General features: G+C 37.1%; 3 protein-coding genes across 5 annotated transcripts in view; 2 read left to right on the forward strand and 1 right to left on the reverse strand.

Annotated features, from left to right (window-relative positions):
• Positions 1-660, reverse strand: part of myo19 (myosin XIX) — a 40,813-nt gene extending 40,153 nt beyond the window's left edge. The window contains exon 1 of the mRNA XM_084413873.1: positions 372-660. Within this exon, the coding sequence (XP_084269999.1) occupies positions 372-488 (117 nt within the window). The 5' untranslated portion in view covers positions 489-660. The remainder of the gene's footprint in view (positions 1-371) is intronic.
• A 31-nt stretch (positions 661-691) lies between these two features.
• Positions 692-3,987, forward strand: pigw (phosphatidylinositol glycan anchor biosynthesis, class W). Its single transcript, XM_084413464.1, has 2 exons — positions 692-959; positions 2,352-3,987. The coding sequence occupies exon 2, from the start codon at positions 2,355-2,357 to the stop codon at positions 3,819-3,821; it is 1,467 nt and encodes a 488-aa protein (XP_084269590.1). The 5' UTR covers positions 692-959; positions 2,352-2,354; the 3' UTR covers positions 3,822-3,987.
• Positions 3,988-4,902: 915 nt separating this feature from the next.
• ggnbp2 (gametogenetin binding protein 2) lies at positions 4,903-26,500 on the forward strand. Of its 3 annotated transcripts, none has more exons than XM_084413874.1 (14): positions 4,903-5,092; positions 9,241-9,351; positions 10,230-10,310; positions 11,385-11,638; positions 12,321-12,419; positions 12,573-12,686; positions 15,165-15,374; positions 18,057-18,231; positions 19,184-19,366; positions 20,423-20,567; positions 21,333-21,458; positions 21,745-21,902; positions 23,089-23,313; positions 25,746-26,500. In XM_084413874.1, the coding sequence occupies exons 2-14, from the start codon at positions 9,259-9,261 to the stop codon at positions 25,920-25,922; spliced, it is 2,040 nt and encodes a 679-aa protein (XP_084270000.1). In that variant the 5' UTR covers positions 4,903-5,092; positions 9,241-9,258; the 3' UTR covers positions 25,923-26,500. The 3 variants fall into 3 exon arrangements, with proteins under 3 accessions (XP_084270000.1, XP_084270001.1, XP_084270002.1); XM_084413875.1 differs by having other exon boundaries at positions 4,957-5,092; positions 21,336-21,458; XM_084413876.1 differs by lacking the exon at positions 21,333-21,458 and having other exon boundaries at positions 4,957-5,092.
• The last annotated feature ends 488 nt before the right edge of the window (positions 26,501-26,988 follow it).

The raw sequence follows: 26,988 nt of genomic DNA on the forward strand, positions 1-26,988 counted from the left end.
CCATCAGTATATATAACGTTATATATATGGTGAGTACATATAACATGTAACAAGGACACTGTAAAATAAAGTGTTAGCAAAATAACGACGAGAAAATGAGAAAACTATGAATACTTGTGTGAACCATTGTACTACCATGTTTTTTGGTTGTTATGTCATTAATATTTGATACAAGGATTTTGTGTGTGTGTGTGTGTGTGTGTGTGTGTAACGTTAATGGGTTGCTTTCAAATAAACGTTTGTTTTCCTGTTCAGTTTGTCAGTTTAATTTAAACATTTTATTGATGATGATAAATCTTAAACTTTGTTATACATAAAGAAATAGTGAGGTAAACGTATTAAATGAGCACTGAATAATAAAGTTAGTGTACCTTTTCCTTCTGTCGATTTGGTCTTCCAGGTTTTCCCAAACTCCCGTCAGAGCTCGAGCTGTTAACGGTCGAAACGTCTTTATTTCGGAATAAAAGCTTCTGTTTGACATTCGCCATGACTGTAAACTTCAGAAAGACACGTTTCGCGGTATTTATCTTTTCATATCTCTGCCATTAGGCGGATATTTTATGAGTTATTTTATGTTTTTCAGCCATGAAAATTCCTCAGTGAAGGACAAAACTCCCCACTCGCGCGCGACTCACACCGGCGGGCACTGACACGCGCAGTAACTTCACTCAAGAAAAGTCTCCGCCCATAAAGTGACGTTCCATGTAAGCCACGCCCAACGCGGAAAAGAAACATTCCAGTGCCAATGTGCGACGACACATTGTTATAAACTGAGGATTATTAATGAAAAATAAACGATTTATTAGAGGAATGTGTATTTCTACTATTTAATGAAAAGATACAAGTACAGTAATGATACATAGGAGTCGCTGTTTAGTGTGTTAAACCGGTTTATCCTGACAAGCCACTGTAATGTGGTTTCTGTAGTTTAGTCTCACGACACATCACACGGGAAGAAGGTAAGTCACATTTTATAAAACACAATAGCTTCAATAAATGTGTTTCTTGATTAAATCGCTTAAATGTAATTATTTGCACTTAAATGTTTGAGATCAAAAATGCCATGGTCAATTTTAGAATTAGCAGAGAGGGGTTTACAACTTTATACTTTTTACTACCATAAGAATCAGACAACATTTTGGCCAATTAACATAAATGTATTATTAATTGATATATAATATACTATATGAAGAGTTCAGATGCAAAAGCCTCTAAGTGCCATCTGAAATTTTCTTCTAAAATCATATTTTTTTACCAAGCTCGTATGTTTAAGTTTAGTAATTTCACTTAAATGACAATTAATAGGTAATTTTCATTGCCATTTAAGTGCAATTACTGAACTTAAATATACGAGCTTGATAAAAATGATAATTTTAGAAGAAAATTTCAGATGGCACTTAGAGGCTTTTGCATCTGAACTCTTCATATATACACTGCCGTAAAGATTTTTGAGACCGGTAAGATATTTAATGTTTTTAAAATAAGTCTCTTCTGCTCACCAAGGTATTTATTTGATTAAAAATGCAAAAAAAATGCCACAAAAAAAAAATTATATATATTGTAATATTGTGAAATATAATAACTGTTTTCTATGTGAATATCTAGTAAAGTGTAATTTATTCCTGTGATCAAAGCTGAATTTTCAGCATCATTACTCCTGTCTTCAGTGTCACATGATCCTTCACAAATCATTCTAATATGATGATTCAATACTCAAAAAATCATCATTATTATTATTATCAATGTTGAAAACACTTCACCAGTTGTGGAAAATAATTTTTTCAGGATTCTTTGATGAATAGAAAGTTCTGTTTCATTTATTTGAAATAGAATCTTTTGTAACATTAGAAATGTCTTTGCTGTAACTTTTGATCAATTTAATGCATCTATGCTGAATAAATAAACACCTTTTGAACTGTGTATAATTTTTAAAAAGCTTTCTATTTCAGATAAATGCTGTTCTTTTGAACTTTCTATTCTGAAAAAACAAACTGTTTTCAACATTGATAATAATCATAAATGTTTCTTGAGCATCAAATCATCATATTAGAATGATTTCTGAAGGATCATGTGACACTGAAGACTGGAGTAATGATGCTGAAAATCCAGCTTTGATCACAGGAATAAATTACACTTTACTGTATATTCACATAGAAAACGGTTATTTTAAATTGCAATAATATTTCACAATATTATAATTTTTTTGTTGCATTTTTAATCAAATAAATGCAGCCTTGTTGAGCATTAGAAACTTCTTTTAAAAACACAAAAAATCCCAAACTTTTGAACGGCAGTGTACGCACACACTCTGTTTTATAATATAAATAAAATATGTGTGTCTCTTTTTACAGACAATGGCATCACCAGACGAGAAAGTTGCGTTCGTCAGCAATCTGAACGGCACCAGCCTGACGGAGGTTTCCCTGGGATCCTTCTTAGCCCCGCTGTGTGTCCTCAGTCGAGGTCTTTTCCTGATCGTCTTCCACCTGGGAAAAGGGATTCTTCCGTTCTCCTGGGCATCCCATCTCCTGTTGGACTTCACATCTCTAATAACGCCTTTGGTCCTGTCGTGCACCGCATTAAGCGACATCCTTCACTTCGTAATCATGGGCATCGCTGTAGTCGACTTCGCTGTCCTATACCTCGTGTACAAGAACGGAAAGCGAGCTTCCTTCTCTAATACGATGGACAAGTTTGTGAAAAGCAGAGTTGAATCCAACCTAGTCCCGTTCGTAACCGTGTTCCGCGTCTTAGTCAATGTGAAGACCGCCATAAGCATTTTAGCTGTTGATTTCAGCGTGTTCCCAAGACGTTATGCGAAAACAGAGACGTATGGAACGGGAGTGATGGATTTCGGTGTGGGAGCGTATGTGATCGCCAATGCATTGGTGTGTCCCGAAGCAAGAGGAAAGGAGATGCGAGGATCGAGGATCAGTCATGTGCTAAAACAGTCCATCTCGGTCTGGCCTTTGGTGCTGTTAGGGTTCGTGAGGCTTGCAAGCGTTAAATCGTCCGGGTATCACGAACATGTGACTGAGTATGGAGTTCACTGGAACTTTTTCTTCACGTTAGCCATCGTCAGACTGGTGGCGTCCGCACTCCTGGCTCTCTTTCCGGTCAACTCCTCATGGATTCTTGCCGTGGTCATTGGTGGAACGTACCAGGTCATCTTGGAAACAACAGGTCTGAAGTCCTTTCTCATCCACAATAATGACCGCTCAGGATTTCTGGAGGAAAACAAAGAGGGCATCTTCTCGGTCGTGGGTTACGTAGCCATCTACATGGCCGGGGTTCAGATCGGCCATTACCTCATGCAAAGCAGAGCTTTAGTCCAAGACTGGATCAGAGTGATCCGCAACCTTCTGTTGACTAGCTTTGGCTTGTTTTGCGCTTTATACACGTGCCAGAGATGCACCGAGCCAGTTTCACGCAGAATGGCCAATCTTTCCTTCTGCGTTTGGACTGTAGCGCAAGCCGTGTTCTTTCTCTCTTGTTTAAGCATCGCTGATTTAGTGTTGCTGTTTTCTAAAGTCATCTCTAGTTTTTCACTTGTGTCCACGTCGTGGTGTCCACATCAAAATAGCAAGTCTGAGAAAATGAGAAATAGTATGGATGCGTTATGCCTCGTACAGGCTGTTAACCGGAACCAGCTGTTATATTTCCTGCTGGCGAACATCATGACGGGTTTGACCAATGTGTTCGTGGACACTCTGAACAGCAGTGATGCTTTAGGTGTGAGTGTTCTGCTCTCGTATATGTTCGTCAACAGCTTGGTCATCTTCATTTTGCATATCAATAAAATAACCATTAAGTTCTGGTGAACACCTTTTTATTTAATGTTAGGTTCCTGAATGGATCTCTCGTTTCTACTGCTGTGAAATATGTAAATAAAGTGCAAATAAAAGTGCATGGGTTATTTTGTAAATATGCTGTTATTATATGTGTAATCTGTGTTATATATCAAGTATTAAAGTACTAAATGGGATGATTTCATGCCAATATTAGATGCAAATAACGGCATCACATCAGAGATTTAGATTCAGAATTGGCCAACATTTCTTTATATATATATATATATATATATATATATATATATATATATATATATATATATATATATATATATATATATATATATATATATATTACAGTTCCTGAATGGTAAATGGATTAAAAAATATTCCATGTAGACTTTTATTTAATATCATCAGATTGTAAAGTTGCATGCATAATAATTAGAAAATAATAATTATAAGATCCATTTTTAGCAAATATGTCATGCAGACTTTGAAATAAATAATATTTAAACAAATGCAATCATAAAACCTGCATGCATAATTATAATCTAATTTAAAAGTACTAATGTTTGCTGATATCCCAAATTCTTTACAACTATATGCAACATATGTTTATTTTCATGTATTCTTCTTTAATGTAGTCCAGCGATCATAACTGCGTAATAACAACAGCATGCATAATAATTAGAAAAGAATTAGGAAATGTTTACTAATATTCCAAAGTCTTTTAATTATGTCATAAAAAAAACATTAAAAATAATTGTAAAATAATTATAAGATCCATTTTAAGCAAATATCTCATGCAGTCTTTTAAATAAATAATATTTAAACAAATGCAATCATAAAACCTGCATGCATAATTATAAAATAATTTAAAAGTACTAATGTTTGCTGATATCCCAAATTCTTTTAACTAAATATTGTCATACAACTATATGCAACATATGTTTATTTTCATGTAGTCTTCATTTCAGTCTTTTAATTAATTAATTAAGTAAGTAATATATCAACCGATGCATGCACAATTCTAAAAGAATGAGAAAAAAGTGGTTTTAGATGAAGTTATCATATCATATCTACCCGTTTGCAACCCGCCAGTAAATCCACAGAAGAAGAGGAGGAGTCTCCACCCATGTGTCAATCAAACTGCCCACGTGACGTCAAGCCCTCAGAGCCCGGAACTACTTTCTGACGTATCAGGGGGCCAAAGGTCATAGAACATTCGCCTGCCACATAACGCCTCTGTCGCACTTGTTTGTTTTTGTCCAAGAAAAGACTATAACTGTCGAAAACAGGTGGGTAGGAAAACTGCTGCTTGATATTCGTGCATTTAGACGCTGTTTTAACTGCAATAACGGCTGAAAAGTGACGTTACGGGGAGGATAAATGCTGAGTTTGTCAGTCCTTCAGTCAAAGTAGACCTTTGGCAGGACATTTTGAGTTAAAATGTCTTCTAATATGCTAAAAGTACATGTGTGCGTTGTATAACGTGCAGTAAAACATGCTTTGTTTGGGTTTAAAGTTGTAGCTCGCGCAGGAACACTGAAAGCACTAGCATGCTAGTCAGCTTTGAAAAGTTTCACAGGTTAGCCGTCTGCTAACGCGAGTTCGACACACTAAAATGTCTGTTTATTTTGTAACATCATCTCGCACTCCATCCCTGCAACATTTACAGCATTACATGTTGTTAAATGATTCGTTTAAGGTGTGAGCATTTCGTTGGCTAGCAGGCTAATTAAGTTAGCATGTGTGTCATCGGAGGGAACATGAGTGCGATTATCACAGCTCTTTTTGTGTAATTGTTGTTATGACAACAGGCAGCCAAGCTTATGTTATATGAATATAATCTGAAATGTGAAGTTTGATATTTCAGAGCTTTGAGATGCTGAGTTTGGCGTTTGTTTAGCTGCTTATTGTCGTAATGTGGCTTGACCTCTTAACACCTCTGAAGAGTTCCTGCATTTATTTGGCAATTGTATACAAATATATGCGAATGTGATACAAGTACATCGGTGTCTCTTTCAGACTGGGGTGTAGAGTTGGGTATAGTAAGTGTATAAGCCTCTGTAGACAGATAATAGTGTATGTGTAAGCTAATAATCCTTAGCAAAGCTACAAGGGCTGCTAGGAAGGCACACAGTGTTTGCACTTAAGAAATTGACTACAATATTGCACAAATAGATGAGAGGTGAACCATATCCACAACTGCCTCCCATGTTTCTTTGTCTATTTCAATACTAAGATCTAAATCCCAGCTGTTATGCAAATTATCAATTGGGAAAGACTGCAAATGAGTCTTTAACACAAACGTCAAGATCAAGGATATTATCTATCAGAGAAGAAGGTTGAGCATTAAAAACAATTCAAACAAAGTCTCGTATTTGTAAAGCAGTTCTGGTTAAGTTAAGGTACCATTTATGAAGATTTGTGTAGCAGTTTTCATTGGCCAAGGACCACCAGAGGCCTTCTGACTGACATCTAAAGCAACCAAATACAGTTAGTGTTGTTCAGCATCATGTTTAGGGGCGTGAAATGTAAAGTCGATGTCCCTACAATAACTCTTGGACGTATTTTAAAGAGTCTATGGCTTGAACTTCACATACTTTCGAAAATCCAGCGTTTATTTGTTCCTGATAAGTGCTCATTCGTTCATTATCACAGTTGTAAACATTACAGATTTCCTCTTTTCCATGAGGGGGTTTGGCTCCACTTCAGCTTTGTTTCCAGGTGGACTGTAATGCGACACACACACACACACACACACGTCTCCTAGAAATCTGGTAGACAATCTGATCAGGGTTCCCACGGGTCCTTGAAATCCTTGAATTTTTTTTTTTTTTTTTTGATTCACAAACTTTCAAGGCCCTGGAAAGTTTTGGAAAATAAACACACACAGATACAGGTCCTAGAAAGTGCTTGAATTTATATTGTGCAAGAAGCTTTCTAGAAAAGAATTCCATATTATTCCCCTCAGGTCGGATGAAAGTGTTATTTCGCCAACACCTCTTGACCTATGCGCACTAGCTTGCTTGATTTACGTTAGATACGCGCATTCACGCGTTACGTTAAGTGTTTCCCACGTGAGGTACTTTGTGTTGTACGTTGCCATGACGTTCACGCGTGCACAAAACTACTACGATGGAACCTCAACGTTTGTTGTTGACCCCGTATTAAGTCCTTGAATTTGAGGGTATTGGACCTGGAAAGACCTTGAAAGGTTCTTGAATTTGAAGTTAACCGAGGTGTGGGAACCCTGTCAGATGACGGAAGTGTTTCCAATTTTGGGTGCCTTATGCCTGATACACATTGGACGATTTTGGGCTGTCCCAAATGAAAGATGACCAATCATGGCGATTTCTGTGGTCGTGGCTCCTAAAAGGTGATCATGTGTCGTAAAGTGAGAGATGTTCAAAGACGGCCATTGTCACGGTCCTCCGACCAAAGATAGCCTGTGATAATCTTCTGACAGTCTCATAATTTTAGCATGATCATCTCACAGTGTGTTTGCTGCTACGACCGACGTCTACTGACTAGCCAATAAAAATGCAACATGAAATGGTGTATTGATCAACATGACACTGAAAACTTAAAACTACTTGCCTCAAGCGCCATTTACAAAATTGGCATGCCAAGCTGGCCGTTTCATAGCCATAATCTCCTCTTTCGCTTCCTCTGTTTTCAGCACACTTAAAAACAACAACTGCCAAAGTGTGATTCATCACGTTTACCACTAGCGCATGCTGATGACGTTTTATTCTTCTATGCTAGCTTGCGTCGTAGCCTACGATTCAATAGGTGTCATCATACAGTCTGCATACATGTCGTACCCAAGATTATTAGATCAATGTTGTACAGTTTGATTTGTAATGATCTTTTAGGATTTCTGAAATCGCACAGTCTGTAGCAGGCATTATGCATCACTCGACACCCTTGCCTCATTTAGCATTCGCGGTTCTATGAATATGCAAAGTAGCCCCGTCTCCACTCACTCACTCACTCAGCTCAGAGATCCACTGGTTGACGATCACACGTTGATCTGATTGGTTACAAGGTAGTTTGTGACGTCAGAAACACCAGCGATTTCAAAGCGTGTTTTTGAGACTGTCTTTGGTTCACTGCAGTTTTAAGGAGAAAATACTCAGCAAAGGTGTCGACTTATGAATTTACACATGATTTGTCTTAAAGCACATTAAAAACAGAATGAAAATTAGTGGTGGTCAAACCACTCAAGTGCTCTGGGCTGGGTTTCCCGATAACGTTGTCTCTTAGCGCGCTACGAAGACTCTTAAGGTATAACTTAACTAAAGGTATACCATTGCTAGGCGTGTTCCCCGAACCATACCTTAGGAAGCTGATTAAGATATGCCTTCTTACGTGCGACGTTACCCGGTGCTGTCCGTGGCGATGCTGCTGAATTGGTTGATATCGATGGCTCGAGACTCAATTATTCTCTTGTCCAGGGGCTGCTTCACTGCGTTATGTGAGAAAGCGGTGTTCTTTATTAAAGAAGCACTTCAGAAATAGTTGAAATTGCATTTATTAGGACTCATGGGATATTATAAAAAATAATCCAAACTATAATAGCCTAGCCTACATATTTTTAAATTGTATCATATATTGCTGCCATGATAACCATTTAAATGTATGTGCTTTCTTCTCTTTCCCATTCTTGTTCGCTAAGGTGAAGCTGCGATGAAATATTGTTCTTGTAAATACTTTCCAGCATTTCAGTAATATAAGTGTACATCTTGCGTACGGTGCTCGGCAGTGATCAACAAGGATTTACACATTGAATTTTGAATCTCTTCTTGTAAACTCAGAGATTTGGCAATGACCTGTTTGTCAAAAAACAGTAGGTACTAATTTGGCCAGGGATTTTTACGCGGGTTGGGTGAGAAAAAACACTGATATTATGGATTCGGACGGCACTAAAATCACCGGCTTACCCCTGTAAATGTTTAAAATACCGTACGAGCCCATGAGAAACAATTAGCGGCTGAATAGGACTTAACTGACAGTAGCATATGCTTTCACTGGCCTTTAAAAGCGCTCTTTAATTAAATTAATAATATTGTATAATAATATAATTAAAAATCTAACAACAATCAGTGTAATGACAATTTTATTCTTTGCATGAAAACACTTGAATTAGCCTAATTGAACACTGTCTGGGTGTATTAAAACTTCAGATTTTATATTCATATAGACCTGCAACAGTGATAAGGTGAAGCTAAGAGTGGTCCAGACCAACCTTACAAACGCATGACTTACAGAAGGTGTACTTAACTAAGAACGTTTCGGGAAACACATATTAACGATAAGGTACAGCTTAAGGTGTAACTCAAGAACGACGTAGCGTTAAGAAGGTTTCGGGAAACCCCGCCTTGGTTTCTTAGGGGATTCTTAGTGTTTGCTAACTGAGATTGTGTCCTCTCACTAACAGGCAGATCTGGGCGGAGACATGGCTCGTCTGGTGGCTGTCTGCAGGGACGGGGAAGAGGAGTATCTTTTTCTTGCGCGCCAGATTCCCTTGTACATCGATGACACCCTCACGGTAAGATCATTTCAGTGGTTTCACTCTGCATTTTACCATCTTTAAAGGGGTGGTTGATTATGATTTCACTTTTCTAGCTTTAGTTAGTGTGTAATGTTGCTGTTTGAGCATAAACAACATCTGCAAAGTTACAACGCTCAAAGCTCAGAGCAAAGGGAGATATTTGCTTTTAAAGAAATCACTTTTTAAGGACTACAACAAACGGCTGGTAGAGACTACACCACATTCCTCCCGGGTTAGTGACATCACCAACCCTAGAATTTACATAAACCCCGCCCCCTGAACACGATTTATAGATTATCAAGACAGAATATGCTAATCAATGACTAGAAGATAACTACACATCGGCTACATAAATTCATCAACTAACCGTTCAGAAATGTCCTGTTGCTTCTACATGTTGTCACTTCTTCTTGAGTCTCTCCATCATTGTCTGACTCCGGTTTGAACATAAAAGGCTAAAAGTTTTTGAAATTTTCAGTGCATGTGTGTGTGAGGTAAAATGACACAAGCTGTTGAAGCTCCGCCCCCTGTGCCGGGAGCAGCAGCTCATTTGCATTTAAAGGGACAGACATTTATTCATAAATAAATTTCAGACAGAGATTTATTTTACATTTTACATGAAAAGGGCATTAGACCACCCCTTTAAAGTTGATGTGAAATGAAAATGAAACTGATTAATTATTGTGCATGATTCATTTGTCAATCTGCGTATTTCAGTGGCTTATACCATTAAACCAGTTTTAGAGGTTTGCCTTGGCAAATACCACTGAATCCCAAGTGCATATGCTTACTGAATGCAAACTAAAGTCACAGACAGTATTATGTTTGGAAGTGTTGTGTTATTTTGATTGTATATATGTTGTATTTTTTTGTAGATGGTGATGGAGTTTCCTGACAGTGTTCTGGAGTTTGACAGCTATCAGATCAACAGTTCACAAATGAAGCAGTTTATTGAGGTAAACAATGACATTTTTTCAATTCTCATTGTTGAAAACCTTTCAAGAACATGTCTGGGTCATATTTCACCCTAAAACCAAAAATAAGAAATTATAATGTATTTTATATTTATTTAAAGGGGCGTTTCCACAACGGCGTAAACTTTTGAAAACAGATTTCAAAGTACAAGTTTTTGAAAACTATAATGTTATCGTTTCTGTGTAAACTACAAAAAAAACGTGAATTTTTGAACACGGTGACGACATACACATGGCCTGGCAACAGAATGCAGCGTTTTTAGTAGTTTTCGCAGATGCGTGTGAACCTGGGATCGTTTTGACAACGTTGTCGCCTGTATGCGAACCTTTTTAAAAACACAAAGGAAAAAAAAAATCTATTTTTTTAGTACATAGTTGTGTAAACATTCACCAAATCTGTAACATAACATTTTTATTAAATAAAAATAGTAATATTCATGATAATTAAGCTACTACACCACAAATCTCTTACAGTAATGCAACACAGTCATTCTTCTTAGTACAATAAAAGTCGTACTGCTTTAAATTTTTTGATTTTAATACAAATATTTTCATTACTGCTTCAAGAAATTAATGTCAGGATGCAAAAAAAAAAAAAAAATTCTGTTCATCAAAGAATCCTGAAAAGAATTGTACATAACTGTTTTTAACATTGATAATAATAATAATAATTAAAGTTTTTTTGAGCATCAAATCATCATATTAGAATAATTTCTGAAGGACCATGTGACACTGAAGACTGGAGTAATGATGCTGAAAATTCAGCTTTGATCACAGGAATAAATTACACTTTAAAATCTATTAAAATAGAGTACAGTTATTTAAAATTATAATAATATTTCACAATATTACTGTTTGTTTGTGTTTTTAATCAAATAAATGCAGCCTTGGTGAGCATAAGAGACTTCTTTTAAAAACATTACAAATCTTACTGATCCCAAACTGTGTATATTTGTGAATTGAATCACTTCTCCAGCTTGACAGAAATGACGAGATAATAGAGTCAGACTTTTAAGGCTTTAAGCTTGACTTTCCCTCCTGTGTTGTGTCCACCAGCATCACAGCATGCTGAAGCAGCAGGACCTGAACATGGCGCTGATGGTGATGTCTCGCGAGGTCATCAGCGCCCTGTCCCAGTCGGTGCCGTGCGTGGGCTGCCGGCGCAGTGTGGAGCACCTCTTCTCTCAGCTCACGGACTCTGGATACTTCGCGCTGGAGCCGCTCACTGTGGGATCCTCTGGAGTGCTGTCGGTCACACGGGCATGTCTCACTGACCCCAGGAAACTCTACACACTCTTTTATGTTCATGGGTGAGTTCTGCAAACACTGGTGACATTCCTCCCGGGTTAGTGACATCACCAACCCTAGAATTTACATAAACCCCGCCCTCGGAACACGATTTATAGATTATCATGACAGAATATGCTAATCAATGACTAGAAGACAACTACACATCAGCTACATAAATTCATCAACTAACCATTCAGAAATGTCCTGTTGCTTCTGCATGTTGTCACTTCTTCTTGAGTCTCTCCATCATTGTCTGAAAAAAGGCTTAAAGTTTTTGAAATTGTCAGTGCATATGTGTGTGAGGAAAAATGACACAAGCTCTTGAAGCTCCGCCCCCTGTGCCGGGAGCAGCAGCTCATTTGCATTTAAAGGGACAGATACAAAAACGGTGCGTTTTTGCTCACCCTCAAAAAGTGACAATTTTAACATGCTATATAAAAATATCTGTGGGGTATTTTGAGCTAAAACTTCACACACACACTCTGGGGACATCAGAGACTTATCTTGTGAAAAGGTCATTATACCACCCCTTCAAGTCCCAACCTACATTATGGAAATGACACATTATGGAAGTTCAGTGCATTATGTAAGGGAACTGATATGCCGATTGAAAAGTTTTGAACTTTGTTTTTCTTGCCTGTAAAATTAATCTCTGTTGTCTTTTATGTTACTTAACGTGTGCTTTTTATTCCTTTGTTGCAGGTCAAAGTTAAACAACATAATTGATTCCATCCCCAAGAGTAAAAAGAACAAACGCTGTCAACTGCACTCTTTAGACACGCACAAACCGAAGCCTTTAGGGTGAGTCAGATTTTATTTAAATTTTTTATCATTGTGACATTTGGTGTTTTTGACCAATAATATGGTATCGTGAGTTCAGTATGGTGATGTGTATTGAATCGTGACATGAGGGTGTCGTTACACCCCTATTTACCTGTGTTTGCCGTCCTGCAGGGGCAGCTGGATGGACGTGTGGGAGCTGATGTCACAGGAGTGTCGTGATGAAGTGGTTCTGATTGACAGCTCCTCTCTGTTGGAGACTCTGGAGACGTACCTGCGCAAACACCGGTACGAGATTGTGATCTTACACATTTCTGTTAATTAAGGCGAGACACTACTGGCAAAAACAGTGTTTTTTCATTGCATCTGTCAATTTTGAGATTTGTGGCTTTTCATAAAGTGTTTTTTCAGACTAGTGGACAGAAAACATCCAAAATACACTTTTGACTGCATCCTTATCTATTTGCGTCTGTAGATTTCGATTGCAGTGTATATCTTTAACCTGTTAACCGTTGCCAGTGCGCCCGCGCACTGAAGCGTTATTTATTTATTTAATTCAAAATTACTATCAGATTTAATGTTATACCTTGACAAACTATACATAATTAAAAAGATATAATACTCAAGTTTCAGTATTTGACCACTATTGTATTCTGAGAAACTCATAGTGACAGTTATGTCTTAATTTGTGTCAGGAGTTATGAAATGAAAAAATGAGTCGATACCTTTAATATGAATTATGCGCGTCAGCCGCTTTCATTCATAAAAAACTCCGTGCTGTCGTCATGACAGCGATACACAAAACAACGTCCTTCAGGGCTTTAGCTCAAAACTGTGCAGATTTGGAGAAATATTGATAGATTCTCATAGATTTACATCATATTTCTATAGACAGGAATAATATTTATTGAATTTATACCCAAATGCGTCGATGTAATCTTTATGAGCATTTGGTATTCCGATACTGTGTTTTTTAATTCATACCAATAGCCTGAGGGCGCTACATGCACAATAATAGTCCATATATGGAACATGAAGAAGAGCCATGACCATGTGACATTCCAGGACGTCACTGATACCTGACTGATACACACAAAGCTAACGAGATCGCGCTGTAACATGCAGATACAGACGTTTTGAAGACAATAAACATGATTGCACTGATATAGGTTACCTGTGTTTTTCAAGCCATGCCAGGTATTTTCATAATAATAGATTATATTTATAATGTAATGCTAATCTATATAGACTATCATTGTGCAGAACACTATCCAATAGTATATTTTCTGTCTGATTTTTTTATCTGAAGCCAAATTAGATCACAGAAGATTATTTAAAATACTCAACGTGCGTTAAAAAGTAAGTTTAGAGCACAAACATGGTTTTAATCTCATAAATTGTCGTGTATTGATGGTGTGCTAAGCTAACATGCTAGCTAGCCCTAGGTGCACCTGCTACCTAGAAGTTATACTTTTATTATTTTTTGAATGCTACCTGAAATGTGTCTTTATTCAAGAAATGCATTTGATACAGTTTAAAATGTGTGGTAAACTTTGAGAAAAGAAATTAGGGACTGAAACCCTATGAATAGCCTGTGAATAGCCAGTCGTTAGTAGCTATAATGCAGACAAAAGAAATGCATATTTCGAGCCATAACCAGGCTGGAGAGGTGTGAATGTGTGCAGAGGGAGACTGAGACTGAATGGGGATCGTCTGCACCACAAAACAATAGAGATAATATACTGGATAGATGGTTAGAAGATGACAATAAACATCAGTAGCATTTTAGCGTCAAATCAAAATAAAGTCATTTGACATGGTCTTGAAAAACATTTAACCAAATACAGAGTTTTGGACTTATTATCTTCAGATTTTAAACATAGAATGTTTAGACATATGGCTTTAGCTGTAGTGCATTTCTAGATTGCTCCAGTGCCAACTTCAATTTTATTTTCATGAGGATGTTTCATAAAAATTAATTTCTAATAATTTTACAAAACTTTGAAGCTATTTATAACTATTTTTGTCATTATGACAATAATTAATTCTACATTTACAATAAACTGCCAGGTGTCAGCTTTCAAATGAGATCATACTTGTGCTTTTAATGCAAAGGGTTCATGAACTGTATCTGTTTCAGTTTGGGTATGTCATTTCTGGGGATTTTTCAAAAGTGGGGTTGCAGCTTAACAGGTTAAAGGAGTTTTTCCTCCTACATTGAGCCAGAAATCTCCACTTCAGTTACACTTACATACACCAAACTTTACAGTTTTATTCTTATCTATATTCTGAAGGTTTTTACTAAGGGGTTTGTTCATAAATAATTCTCCTGATTTTATACAACATGTTATTCCTTTAAAAAATGGCAAAAATGTATTTATTTTTGGCTGTTGAAAGTGATAAATAGAGATATCCAATATCCCCTCTGTAAAAAACCTTTGACTCTAATATATAAAAAAATAAACAATTTTGAACCTGACTTTATCCAATGTTCAGATTTTTGTTCTAGAAATGTATGCAAATTAGTGCATATTTTATTAGATAACACCTCATTTGCATATTTAAACATAACATCTCAGAAAACTTGTAATAATTAAAAAAAACTTTGCAATTATTAATGTAATCAATTGGTGAAGTAGGGTGATACTTATTAGTCTTTTGTTTTTTTTTACCCTATTCACCTGGGGTGTCTCGCCTTAATGATTATTATTTACTTTTTGTCTCTGAAAATCTCTGATTTTTCTCTTTCTGCAACGTCATTCTCAGGTTCTGTACTGACTGTAAGAACAAGGTTCTGCGAGCGTATAACATCCTGGTGGGGGATCTGGACTGCAGTAAAGAGAAAGGCTACTGCGCGTCTCTGTACGAGGGTTTGCGATGCTGTCCACACGAGCGCCACATCCACGTCTGCTGCGAGACCGACTTCATCGCTCACTTACTGGGCCGAGCAGAACCAGAGTTCGCCGGGGGTTATGAGTGAGTGATTTAGTCCATGTGGAGTTTACAGTCAAACCAAAAATTATTCAGACACCAGATATAATTTTTGATATTGTTTTACTAGTGTGTGCAGGACACTATAGTTCATTTATGTGAGTGAGGAGAGCAAAATAAAGTAAACTGTGACATATTATACCCAAAAACTCTTCATACACCGACTACCAGTAAAATTTATAAAAATTTGGGACCAAAATGATTCAGACACTTTGAGCTGATCATGTTTTTGCTGAAGTGTTTTTTCTTTAATTGCTAATGCTCTTTTTACACACAGACTGAACAAAATGAAGCAGTGATTGGTTGAGCTAAACTGGTATTATCTACTGTAATTGTGTAGTTAAATTTAACAGCTGACAGATATTCAACATCATTCATGTGTGAGACAGTCTAACAGAAGGACGGACAAAACCAGTCAAATATCAACTGAGTTCTGCTCATATTTTATTACCATTTTAGTGAATAAACTGATAATGTGAGAAATGTTGAAGGTGTCTGAATAAATCTTGTTTTGACTGTATCTGATGTTATGTAACATGCATTCAGATTATACTGTATCATCAACTGGAAGCATTAGCTATAGGGGTGTGTGATGTGACAATATTAGATTGTGTTGTTAAAACGAGATCGTTATGCTACAGTGCACATTCTATCAGTTGCTGTCTGACATTGCAGTTCGTCGTCATCACAAAGGTTGATTATTTGCATGCATTTTGAAGGTGCTCTAAGCGATGTTGGGTGAAGTCACTTCTTGTTGACGTTCAAAGTATTGTCAAACAAAACGGAGGCTAGCTTGACCCTCCCTCCTCCCGTCCCCTCCCCCTCACCCTCCCTTCCGTGCTTCCTGAAACAGTCATGAACCATTTAGAAAAACCAAACTGGATCTACACACCTGTCCAGCAGAAACAGAGCCTCCTGAATGTCGGATTGGGAGCCCTTCTGCCGGCGGAGTTCTCGCCACCTTTTGAACGCTTTTCCGATGTAAATTCGGGACTTTGCGCGTTCCTTCTCCTTTTTCCTCTTCTTTGTTATTTGTTCATCGGAACGTCGTCTCTTTGGTCGTGTGTCAGACCCCCATCCCCCAAATCATTCTTGTCGGTTATTGGCTGGAACACTGTTTGTTATGTTTCGTGGTCCAGGCTGGGCCAGTTTGTTTTTGTTGCCGTTTGTGGAGCCTGGGCTGTCTACAGAGACCGCGTTTTCTTACAGTGTGTTCAGGGGACAGACAGCTAGCGGATATTGAGGAGATGTTTGCTGTATGTGAAATGTTTTGGCCTAAAAAACATGTGACATCGCTTAGAGCACCTTTAAAGCCTTAGTAGTTTAAACTTTGGATATACAGTTGTCCGAGAGCACACACCCGAAGCATGCGCAAATATTAAATGAAATAACATTAAATTAAATGTTGGTTATATCGCCCAACCCTTCTTTGGCCTTTATTTATTTGTTTATTTGTCAAGGACAATGCAAAAGAGACACATTGTAACAGGTTACAATAACTTAAACAGATGTGTTGCATATAGGGTTTATAGCTGAAGCTAATTTGCAACCCCTGTCCCTGGTTAGGCTACATAGTCATTCTGTTTTCTTTCATGTTTCGTTACCTTATAGGCAGGGCTTGACATCAATACCTGTCAAATGTGTGTGTGTTTCGTCAGTGTAACGCAGTCGGAGTGACTGCGTTACACTGACGAAACACACACACATTTAACAGGTATTAGGATGGAAATTTTATATACATTCAACCGGCCAAAGTGGCTAGTAGGAGTTAGGAGTATATAAAATATATACAGTTTTCAATTGTAGTCTTTTAAAAAGCATCTGAAATAATAAACTAAGTGCAATGTAGTGTTGTCAAAAATATAGATTTTTCGATGCATATCGATTCTGAAACGCTTCCAATACTCATTCCCCACAGAATAGATCCACAATACCAGCTTTCTCTCTCTCTCTCTCTCTCATCTCTCCGACAGCGAACCCGCCTCTCTTCACTCACTCACTCACTCGTTTCATTTGCTCCAGTTGAATATTGTTGCTGTTACAGGGCTTGATTTTCGGCGTGGGATTGTGCGTATTGCACATAATTTGACTCATTCCCTCAGATTTTGTGCTCACACCTAAAGTGCACGAACATAAAGCTGTCTCTCAGACAGAGAGAGAGATCTTTTTCACTGCTTATTGCGCTTAAACAGTCAAATACACACAAAATAATGTCAAAATGCCGGTCTTGGTGAATATTCACGTAAACACAGTTAAGTTTTAAGTGAAAGTAAACAGTTGAGAAAGAAAACGCCTGTGTAACAGTATATTGGATCAGTGCGTCAGGTCTTAAATGAACAGCAGGCCAAATTATGAGATGATATTAAAAATATTTTTTTCAAAATGGACCGACCATTCAAGCAAATTCCGCCCCCGATTTGCAGATGTCAAAATTGTGGCCAGTGAAAATGCGGAGTGGCTAGTGACTGGAAAACCACTAGCCACAGTGGCTGGTGAGCAAAAAAGTGAACGTCAAGCCCTGTTTGTAGGGCTATATCTTTAATTAGTATTGCTCAGTAACTTGCAAAACGTCTTAAACCAACATTAATAAGAATCGTAACAAGATTGTGGATTGCTATCCCGTCTGAAAAAAACGTGATATGATGTTTTGTTTGTGATCATTCTCAGGCGTCGAGAGAGACACGCGAAGACCATAGATATCGCCCAGGAGGAGGTGTTGACGTGTCTGGGGATCCACCTGTACGAGCGGCTGCACAGGATCTGGCAGAAGCTGCGAGCCGAGGAGCAGACGTGGCAGATGCTCTTCTATTTGGGCATTGATGCACTGCGCAAAAGCTTCGAGGTAAAGCTTTCGCCGAATATTCATGTTATGATTCATTTTCAATGCCTAAATGGCACTTTCCATGAATAGGATGCAAATCCTTCTTTGTATCCAACTATTAAATAAGACATTCAATTGTACAACAAAAAATAATAATTGTAAAAAAAATGATCTTACATTTTGAATGCAATCCTCCTAAAATGTGCAACATCCATGTAAATTTGTTTATATGAAAAAAATAAGTTTAGCATTGGTTATAAACCAAACATGTGGGCCAAAACCTATTAAATAGCCAAATCTGTTGCATTACCACCTTCTTTTAATTTTGTACTATTTAAATAAGTGTTTATTACTGGGAATATACAAGGTTGCAAGAAAATTATACTTCTAAAATGGATAAAAAATAAGATGCTTGTGTAATTTTTAGTTTGACCTAAAGTTCATGCAATCCTCCTAAAATGTGCAACATTCATGTAAATGTGTTTATATGAGAAACATTAGTTTAGCATTGGCTATAAACCAACATGTGGGCCAAAACTAGCCTGGTCCTATTAAATGGCCAAATCTGTTGCATTCTGGTTTGAGTAACGTTCATTTAATTTTGTACTATTTACATAAATCTTTATTACTGGGAAATCACAGGGTTTTGAACAGTATAAATGCACAAGGTTGCAAGGAAATTATACTTCTAAAACTAAAACAATACTTTCATATTGTTGTCCTATTGTTAGTTTAATTGCTCTCCTCATTTGTAAGTTGCTTTGGATAAAAGCGTCTGCTAAATGATTAAATGTTAATGGATATAAAATAAAATGCTTATGTAATTTTTAGTTTTCCTCAAGATATTATGTGAATAAAATTGACTTTATTCAGTAAAGTAGTTTAAAGCCCTGTGTTTGTCCTTGTGGGAAGTGCTGTATATGGCGGTGTTGTGTCTGAATCTGAGGCTCACGTGATCCGTGTTGATGTGCAGATGGCGGTGGAGAAGGTTCAGGGCATCAGCAGACTGGAGCAGCTCTGTGAGGAGCTCTCAGAAGAGGAGAGAGCCAAAGAACTCAAACAGGAGAAGAAGAGGCAAAAACGCAAGAACAGACGCAAAAACAAGTGTGGTTTCGAACAAGAGGCGGAGGGGGAGAAAGATAAAAGTCTTGATGAGGTAATGACTCGTTGTTTACAGTGACAATAAAGCTCTATTCTATTTTTTATGACAGACAAAAGTTTCGGAGGCTGTGTGTAAACGTGATTGACACGACACCGTGAGGTTGTTTATTTATTTATTTAAGGCGAGACACGGCAGGCAAAAACTTCTTCTTTTTTTTCTGGTCAATTTTGGATATTTGTCTTCAAACATGTTCTTCTTTCAGACTTGTGGTGAAAAAAAAGTCAGAAATACACATTTAGGTCTTTATTTTACTACATTTTGTCTGTTTGCGTCTGTAGATTTCTCATAAATTCAACAAAAGTTGGCGTTGTAAATCATCCTGCTGCTCCCTGTCATCACACACACCGTTAGAAAGCTCTCTCTCTCCTGTACAATGCTGTCGGATCCAAATATGGTCATTTCCTTTTTATCAGCAACCAATCGTGAAAGTAAAAGGGCTGAATGCGCAATCTCATTGGCTGATATAAATCTTTAAAGCCTGTTTTCTCAAAATGACTTTTCTCTCATACTCCAAGTCCGAAATCTCCACTTCAGTAGCACCTATACACACCAAACTTTCCAGTCTTGTACCTAGTTATATTATGAAGACATTTACAGAGGGATTTGTAAATATATTATTCCTAGCCTGATTTATATAACATTTTATTCCAAAAAACATGGCGAAAATCAATTTTTTAAGGCTATTGACAGTATATTCTGATTTACAGGATAACAAAAGTAGATATCCATAAATCCCTCTGTAATTTTTTCCCCCATCTAATATGTGAACACAATGAAAAAATAATTTTTAACCTGGCTTTATCCAATACTCAGATTTAAAAATATATGCAAATTAGTGCATATTTAATTAGATATTGTCTAATTTGCATATTTAAACGTTAAATTACAGAAAACTTGTAATACATTTTTTTTCTCATCTTAATGTAGGTAATCAACTGGGAAAGTTTCATGGTGATTTCTGCTAGTTACAATTTTTACCCTATTCACCTGTAGTGTCTCGCCTTAATAAATACATTTTATTAATTTATTTGTATTGTGGTGTTTCCTCAGGGCTCGTCTGAGTCAGTGGACGGCGGCTGTAAGTCGTGTGGGAGTGGAGAGGAGTCTGGCAGCGTGGAGGTCATCATCACCAGCGAGAGCTCCTCCTGTACCTGTCCCGCGACCTCAATCCTGCGCTCCCCCAAAACACAGAAAGGTAAAGATGTGTGATATGTGATGTCTTCCCTTTAACTCAGTACAGATAAAACATTGTCAAAATGACTCCAGTTCACACAGATAATGCAAGAAAAATGTATATTATGAATTTAAGGCCAGACAAGTAATTTGGTGAGGTCAGTTTGCAAAAAAAGACACGTCTGCGCACACATATATTCAAACACGCATACCTATAGACTGAACACGTAATACACACGTCAGCGTTTTCACAGATTCATGTTTTTGAAGTTTACGTGGAGATGATGCCATTTTTCAAACATTTGTCAACGTTTGCACCTTGGAACCTGTTTCAAGGTTTGCGTTCTCGAGCTCCAAACACTGTTGTTGTGCGAACAGTGTCGTGTAAGCGGCCCCTAAGTTAATGACTAATGATCTTCGCAACGGAAGTGAATCAATCAATCAAAACTAACTTTATCTGGACAATAACTTAAGCCAAAACAATCTCTATTGCTTCAATTTCCTGTTATCAATTTAAAGCTGCTTTGAAACAATCTATATTGTTAAAAGCGCGATATAAATGAAGATGACTCGACGTGTCATTATGACAGGTAACACTCCACAGTGTCTCTATTCTAATTGAATTTGATGAAATATGAGAATTTAACAAAGGACGATGCATGCATCTTATAAGGTAAAAATGCCCTGGAAATCAATTTAAGGTGGCAAATATTGCCCCTTATTCTAAAATATTTCTAGTACCCAGAATGCCTCTGACTGGTGTGTTTGTGCCTGTTTGTTCCTCTAGTAGTGTTGCCTCACAGTAACGGCAGTGACTGCGGTTACTGCTCCAGTATGGAGGGCAGTGAGACGGGCTCTAGAGAGGGCTCAGATGTGGCCTGCACCGAGGGCATGTGTAACCATGATGAAACGGGTAAAGCAACGTTATTATGATTATAGATGGTCAAACATTTGTCTATTCAACTGTGTTGACATTGCATCTTATTCTGGAAACGTGTAAACATCATTTTTGTTTCCTGTTTGGACTGATTCAAAAACCTGTGCATCCTGATTTCAGACCATTGCGTAAAGCAGACAGTCAGATTAGATTGATTTATTTTATTTTTTGGCGAGAGTTCTGCTGTTTTTATTGGATAGTCAGGATCATATCTGATGTATTTGTCTGATAGATGTGTGATGATGTGTGTGTTTGTCTTCAGGTGAATGCTCATGCAGTCACCACTGCTCGGAGGAGAAGGAGGAGGACGCCGTGGACAGTTGTGTCGAGTGCTGGGCCAACTCTGAAGACGACACGAACGGCAAAAATAAAAAGAAGAAAAGGAAAAACAAGGCGTCACTTTGTGGGAGTTTACATATAGTGAGTATCGTTAGGCCCGTCTTGTCATTATTGATTCGTATCTGGCTAAACATTACATTAACAAAAAAAGAAAAGTGAAGTCCGCACACTGCATGCTAGATAGATTTATTAAAAGCACAACGTTTCGACCATCAGGTGCAATACAAAAGTAGAGCAAAGTGAACTTTAAGTAGAAACAGGTAATCACCTTAATTAGGCCCACACACAAAGACATGTGACCAATAATACAAGTGATTGACAATAATAAGGAACACATGTGATCAAGAGAGGGAAAAAAAAGAAATAATAATAATAATAATAAACAAAATATATATATATTTTTTAAACATTATATTAATCATGTGGCACTTTGAGGAAATGGAAAGAACTGCGTTTTGATGCTTTATCTGCTTATTACGGTAGCACGTTATTTTAGTGTCCTTGTTACATAATATGTTACATGTACTTACCGTAGTAATAACAGTAAATTATGCATAATTACATGCAACTAACCCTCAACCAAACCCTAACCCTACAGTAAGTACATGTAGTTGCTTAATATTACTCAGTACTTAAATGTATAATTACACTAACAATGACACCTTAAAATAAAGTGTAATGTCCGAGCGGGGGTGATGATGTCGATTCGTCATGTTTAATCGATCTTCGGTTTGATGAACTGAGATATTTTAGTCTCTGCTGTTTTCAGTTGATGCATGAACACAACTCCACTGAGCATTATTTGCCATTACTTCCATCCAATAATCACAATAAGCTTTGTTACTTTCGATATGAAACTCAAATTCTGTCAAATTCTTAAATGCAAGCACTAAATTGCGATTTAAATTGTAAAAAAAATAAAAAAATAATTGTATTTGATTGTTTATACTGAATAAATCTGATCAAATAAATGATTAATAAATATATTTTAGAATCAGAATCAGCCTTTATTGCCAAGTACATGTACAAGGTGCATAGAAATAGTAAGAAAACAAGGAATAAAAATATTATTAACAACTTTTAAACTGTACATTAGTGTAATGTGTGCAAAAAGTCACAGTTCGAGCTTTGAAGAAGGTGCAGGATAGCAGACTGGTTTTTATTCTCATTTTTGGCTCAATTTAAATTAAAATTTTCGGTTTTGGTAAAAAAAAAAAAAAAAAATTTGTTTATTACTGAAGTTGTGATGTTTTGCCCTCTCTCGTAGGCGTCTAAAGCGGAGGAGCTCTGCGTATCAGACGGCAGTCGGAGAGGATCTGCTGCCGTTCACGAGTCCTCCTCTCCTTCACCACATCTGTGCAGAAGCAAAGAGCTGTGCTGCGAGTCCTTAGAGAGCTTCAGGCATCATGTGACCAGCAGCGAGTGCTTCCACAGTCAGCCTCTCTCGCCGGACACTTGCACAGAGGCGAACAAGAGCCTCATGGAGCTACTGGTGAGTGTTCACACGTCTCGTAATGCTTAGGCCTGTCGCAATCATCAACTAATGTACATGATCTCAATAGTTTTTGGTGACACAATATATCGCCTGTTATTAGGGCTGCACGATTATGACAAAAATCATAATTGCCGATTATTCCCTTGAAATTGTAATTGCGATTATTAATTACGATTATCGCAATTGAATTTACATTGAATATATTCAATGTAAAATGTGATAATCGTAATTAATAATAGACATATTATTATACATGTTTACTTAAAAATTGTGAACACACACACTGTCCCCCTTTACTTAACATACACATAAATTGTAAGAATATGACTAATAGTAAAGACTACTAAGAAATAAACATTAGGTATAGATGCTAAAGCTATTAAATAGCAGTCCCAAACTAGCTTTTGTAAATACAAAGTTGGTATGAGCCACCACAATCATTTAAAAATATAAAAAATAACACAAAGTGAAAATAAAGTGGCATTTTGGGGTTAATATTGAAACGACAGTTACCATGGTGAATACACAATATTTACAAGAACTGTTAATGAAACATGGAAATTGCTCCTGGTGAATAGAATGAAAATCATTCCTGCATGCAAATTCTTCTCAGCTAACACACGACGTACCAGTAACGTGATTTATTGGTATTTTACTTTTATTTCGTGACTTACTAATTTACAACGTAACAACGTTGCATGCTCGTAGTTTCCTTTGCACTTTATACACAGCGCGCGCCGCCGCATTTGCGCGTGCAATTGAAGAGTGTGCGCTACGAACACAGTAGCCTATAATGGCTGACATGACAGGAACGTCCGTTTTTCTGAGGTGAAAGACTTTTTATTTCAGCGTACACATAGCCTACGTCGCTGCCTGGTAGTTCCTATTGTGCAGGGTTTTCTAAAGTAGTTGTGATTCGCCTCTTATAACATGCTCTAAATGCACGCAGAGTGTTTTTTTTTTTTTTTTTTTTTTTTTTTTTTTTTTGTAATCGCGGCTTTGAACGATTACGTAATCGTGGCATCCATAATCGTAATCGCGATTAGAAATTCGATTAATTGTGCAGCCCTACCTGTTATGTTTACTTAATTAACGTCACCAACAGCGGGGCTCGGGCAGTTCCTTCACACACAGAGCGGTCGTCGACATGGTGGGAAGGGCGTCATTTGAGGCGTTATCGTGTTTCCCTGTAAACTACAGGCCGTTTAGAAAAGCAAGTCCAATTGCACTCGATTTCAAACCGTTTTAGCAGCAGAAATGGCCTGTTGAAGCTTCTGTCTTTGTTCTTATGGACATCTGACTGCTTAGTAGGGTTAGTGTTTTCAGCAATAGTGTGTGCACTGCACACTTTCTTCACAGAGAAAAGGAGGACCGGGGAAATGGAAAATCTCCATAAGTGCCTTTAGTGCATTTGCAAGTGTGTTTTTAGGGCCGAGCACCGCTGGTGTGAGGGGACCCTGTTGGAATTGCTCCGTTTATTTCTACTTGTTACTTTGCGTGTTTTTTAAATAAAATGTTTATTTACTACTTATTCAAGTTTTGACACTTTATTTCCGTGATCTAAGGAATTAAAAGGCTGTTGTCATTTGAAAGTGTGTTGGCCGACTTGCATTGTTATGCTGTGACTGTATATTATTATAATATATTCACAGGCATAAAATGGTCTTAAAATGACAATAATATCGTTTATCGCATAATTTATTTCTGGGACAATATATCGCACAGCAAAAGTAGTTATCGTGACAGGCCTAATGCCGCTTGTTCTTATCGATTTCTGCTTTCAATTCAAATAAGGTACACAAAAAACGTGGATATTATTCACATGGTCTCATTGCAAACATATGATTCAGATAGTGTTCACTCACTGCTCCTGACTGAATAACTTTATTAAGGATTAATTAATAAGGATGTTTAATTTACACAGTGAAGACTATGCAGTGTTGTTTTACATTTGCTTGCTTTATTACATTTCTGTACCTGAAAAGCAGTTTATTTCATTTGTATCTTTTGTTATGTTGTATTTATTTGTGCTTTTTATTGCAATTTTGATTATTTGTTCTTATTATATTACTGGCTGTTTGCTTGTCTTAAATAATGTTTTCAATGTATATTAGTTAGGCTAGTGGTTTCAGCTAGAACACAGAAGTGTGAATTTTCACTGATATCTAAAATGTTGGGGTCATTACTCCCTGTTTTTGTAAAATTATTAATTATTAAAATTATTAATTATTAATAAAAATTATTAATGTTCGGTACATTTTCTTAAGTGGTTTTAGGCCCTGATTAGGAGAATAAACGGTCTAATAATGTACTTTGCTCAGTTTATTAAAAATGAAAGTTCATTATTCACTACTATTTGTTTATTGAAATATTTGCATATAGTGATTTATTTTTGCTTTTTTTTTCCCCTTCTGATTTCTTTTGAACAGAATGAATCTGAAGTGACCTCAGATGAAGAGAACTGCCTGACACAGGACGAGATCCAGTCGTTCGTGGAGAACAACAAGTCCTTCTACCGAACGCGAGACCAGTACAGACAGCACCTTAAAGACCGCTTCACCAAATACTGCCGCGGAGAGTGGCTGCCCACCGCACACGCTCACTAACACACACACTCTTTTATAGACCGGGAAAACACTCATGATGATCACTGCTGCATCGTTGCTTTTTTCAGGCAAGAGTTTGGGAATATGAAATGGGTAAAGGAATCAGTTTCAGCGCTGTATTTGTTTTTTGGGTAAAGTTCCACGTCTTTTTCCGCATCTATATACACGTCTTCCCCTTCAGGCTCCTCCTCTTTCACTTCTCAACCAATCACAGCTGGCCTTTCTCTCTCTCTCTCTCTCTCTCTCTCTCGGTGATTAGGGAGCAGGTCGTTAGGAACACAGTTATTAAAATGATAATCGAGCTTGCAGGGCTTGGCTGTAGGGTTAGATGTTGATAGTCTTAATGTATTGTTTGTGAAGCATTTCTTTTGTTTGTTTTTTTGTTTTTCTCCCAGATTGTTTCTCTGACTGTGACAATTTTAGTGGCAAGAATTGTACCAATAAATGTGTACAGAAATAAAATGATCTGAATGAAAAGATTTTACAGGAAGATGAAAACATCCATTTACAAAGAAGACTGGATGTGATGTTGAAAGCAATGTGCAAAATTTACTAAATAAAGAATATTTATTAATATGCATCAGATCTCGAATGTGTTTCATGTCTCTTGTGAGTGTTTCTATTGGAATATAGGTTTGTAAATCTCTAATTTGGTTAGCATATAAAAATATGACTCAAGTTCCCATTATATAGGCTGTTAAACAGCTTGTTTTATTACTTCTAACTTTATCTTATAATGTTAAAATTAGTCAGCCACTAGATGGCGTGTTTTGTTCAGTTTCCATTTCTTGTTTCGTTAAAATACAGACAATAAAAAGTGACTAACAAACGATCTAAATATATTATCACCTGATGCAAACCTGTATCAAGAGTTTAAGTTTAGACCTTGTTTGCTTGTTTCTTGTGTGTGTGTGTGTGTCCAGTGTTCACTAAAATGCTTTATTGTCTATATATTGTGGCCAGCGCTTCTTTTCTTTTTTAAAGCACATTTCTTAAAAAAATTCGGAAGTTCAATATCATTTTTAATGACTTTAATGATTAGACAACTGATTAGAATTTACACTTG

Source organism: Rutilus rutilus (genome assembly GCF_951802725.1).
Source record: "Rutilus rutilus genome assembly, chromosome: 7".
Classification (NCBI taxonomy): Eukaryota; Metazoa; Chordata; class Actinopteri; order Cypriniformes; family Leuciscidae; genus Rutilus; species Rutilus rutilus.

Coding starts and splice junctions, on each gene's coding strand:
- pigw (XM_084413464.1), top strand. CDS start 2,355: ATGGCATCACCAGACGAGAAAGTTGCGTTCGTCAGCAATCTGAACGGC.
- ggnbp2 (XM_084413874.1), top strand. CDS start 9,259: ATGGCTCGTCTGGTGGCTGTCTGCAGGGACGGGGAAGAGGAGTATCTT. Junction 11,639..12,320: donor ACACTCTTTTATGTTCATGG/GTGAGTTCTGCA, acceptor CCTTTGTTGCAG/GTCAAAGTTAAACAACATAA. Junction 18,232..19,183: donor CACTGCGCAAAAGCTTCGAG/GTAAAGCTTTCG, acceptor GTTGATGTGCAG/ATGGCGGTGGAGAAGGTTCA.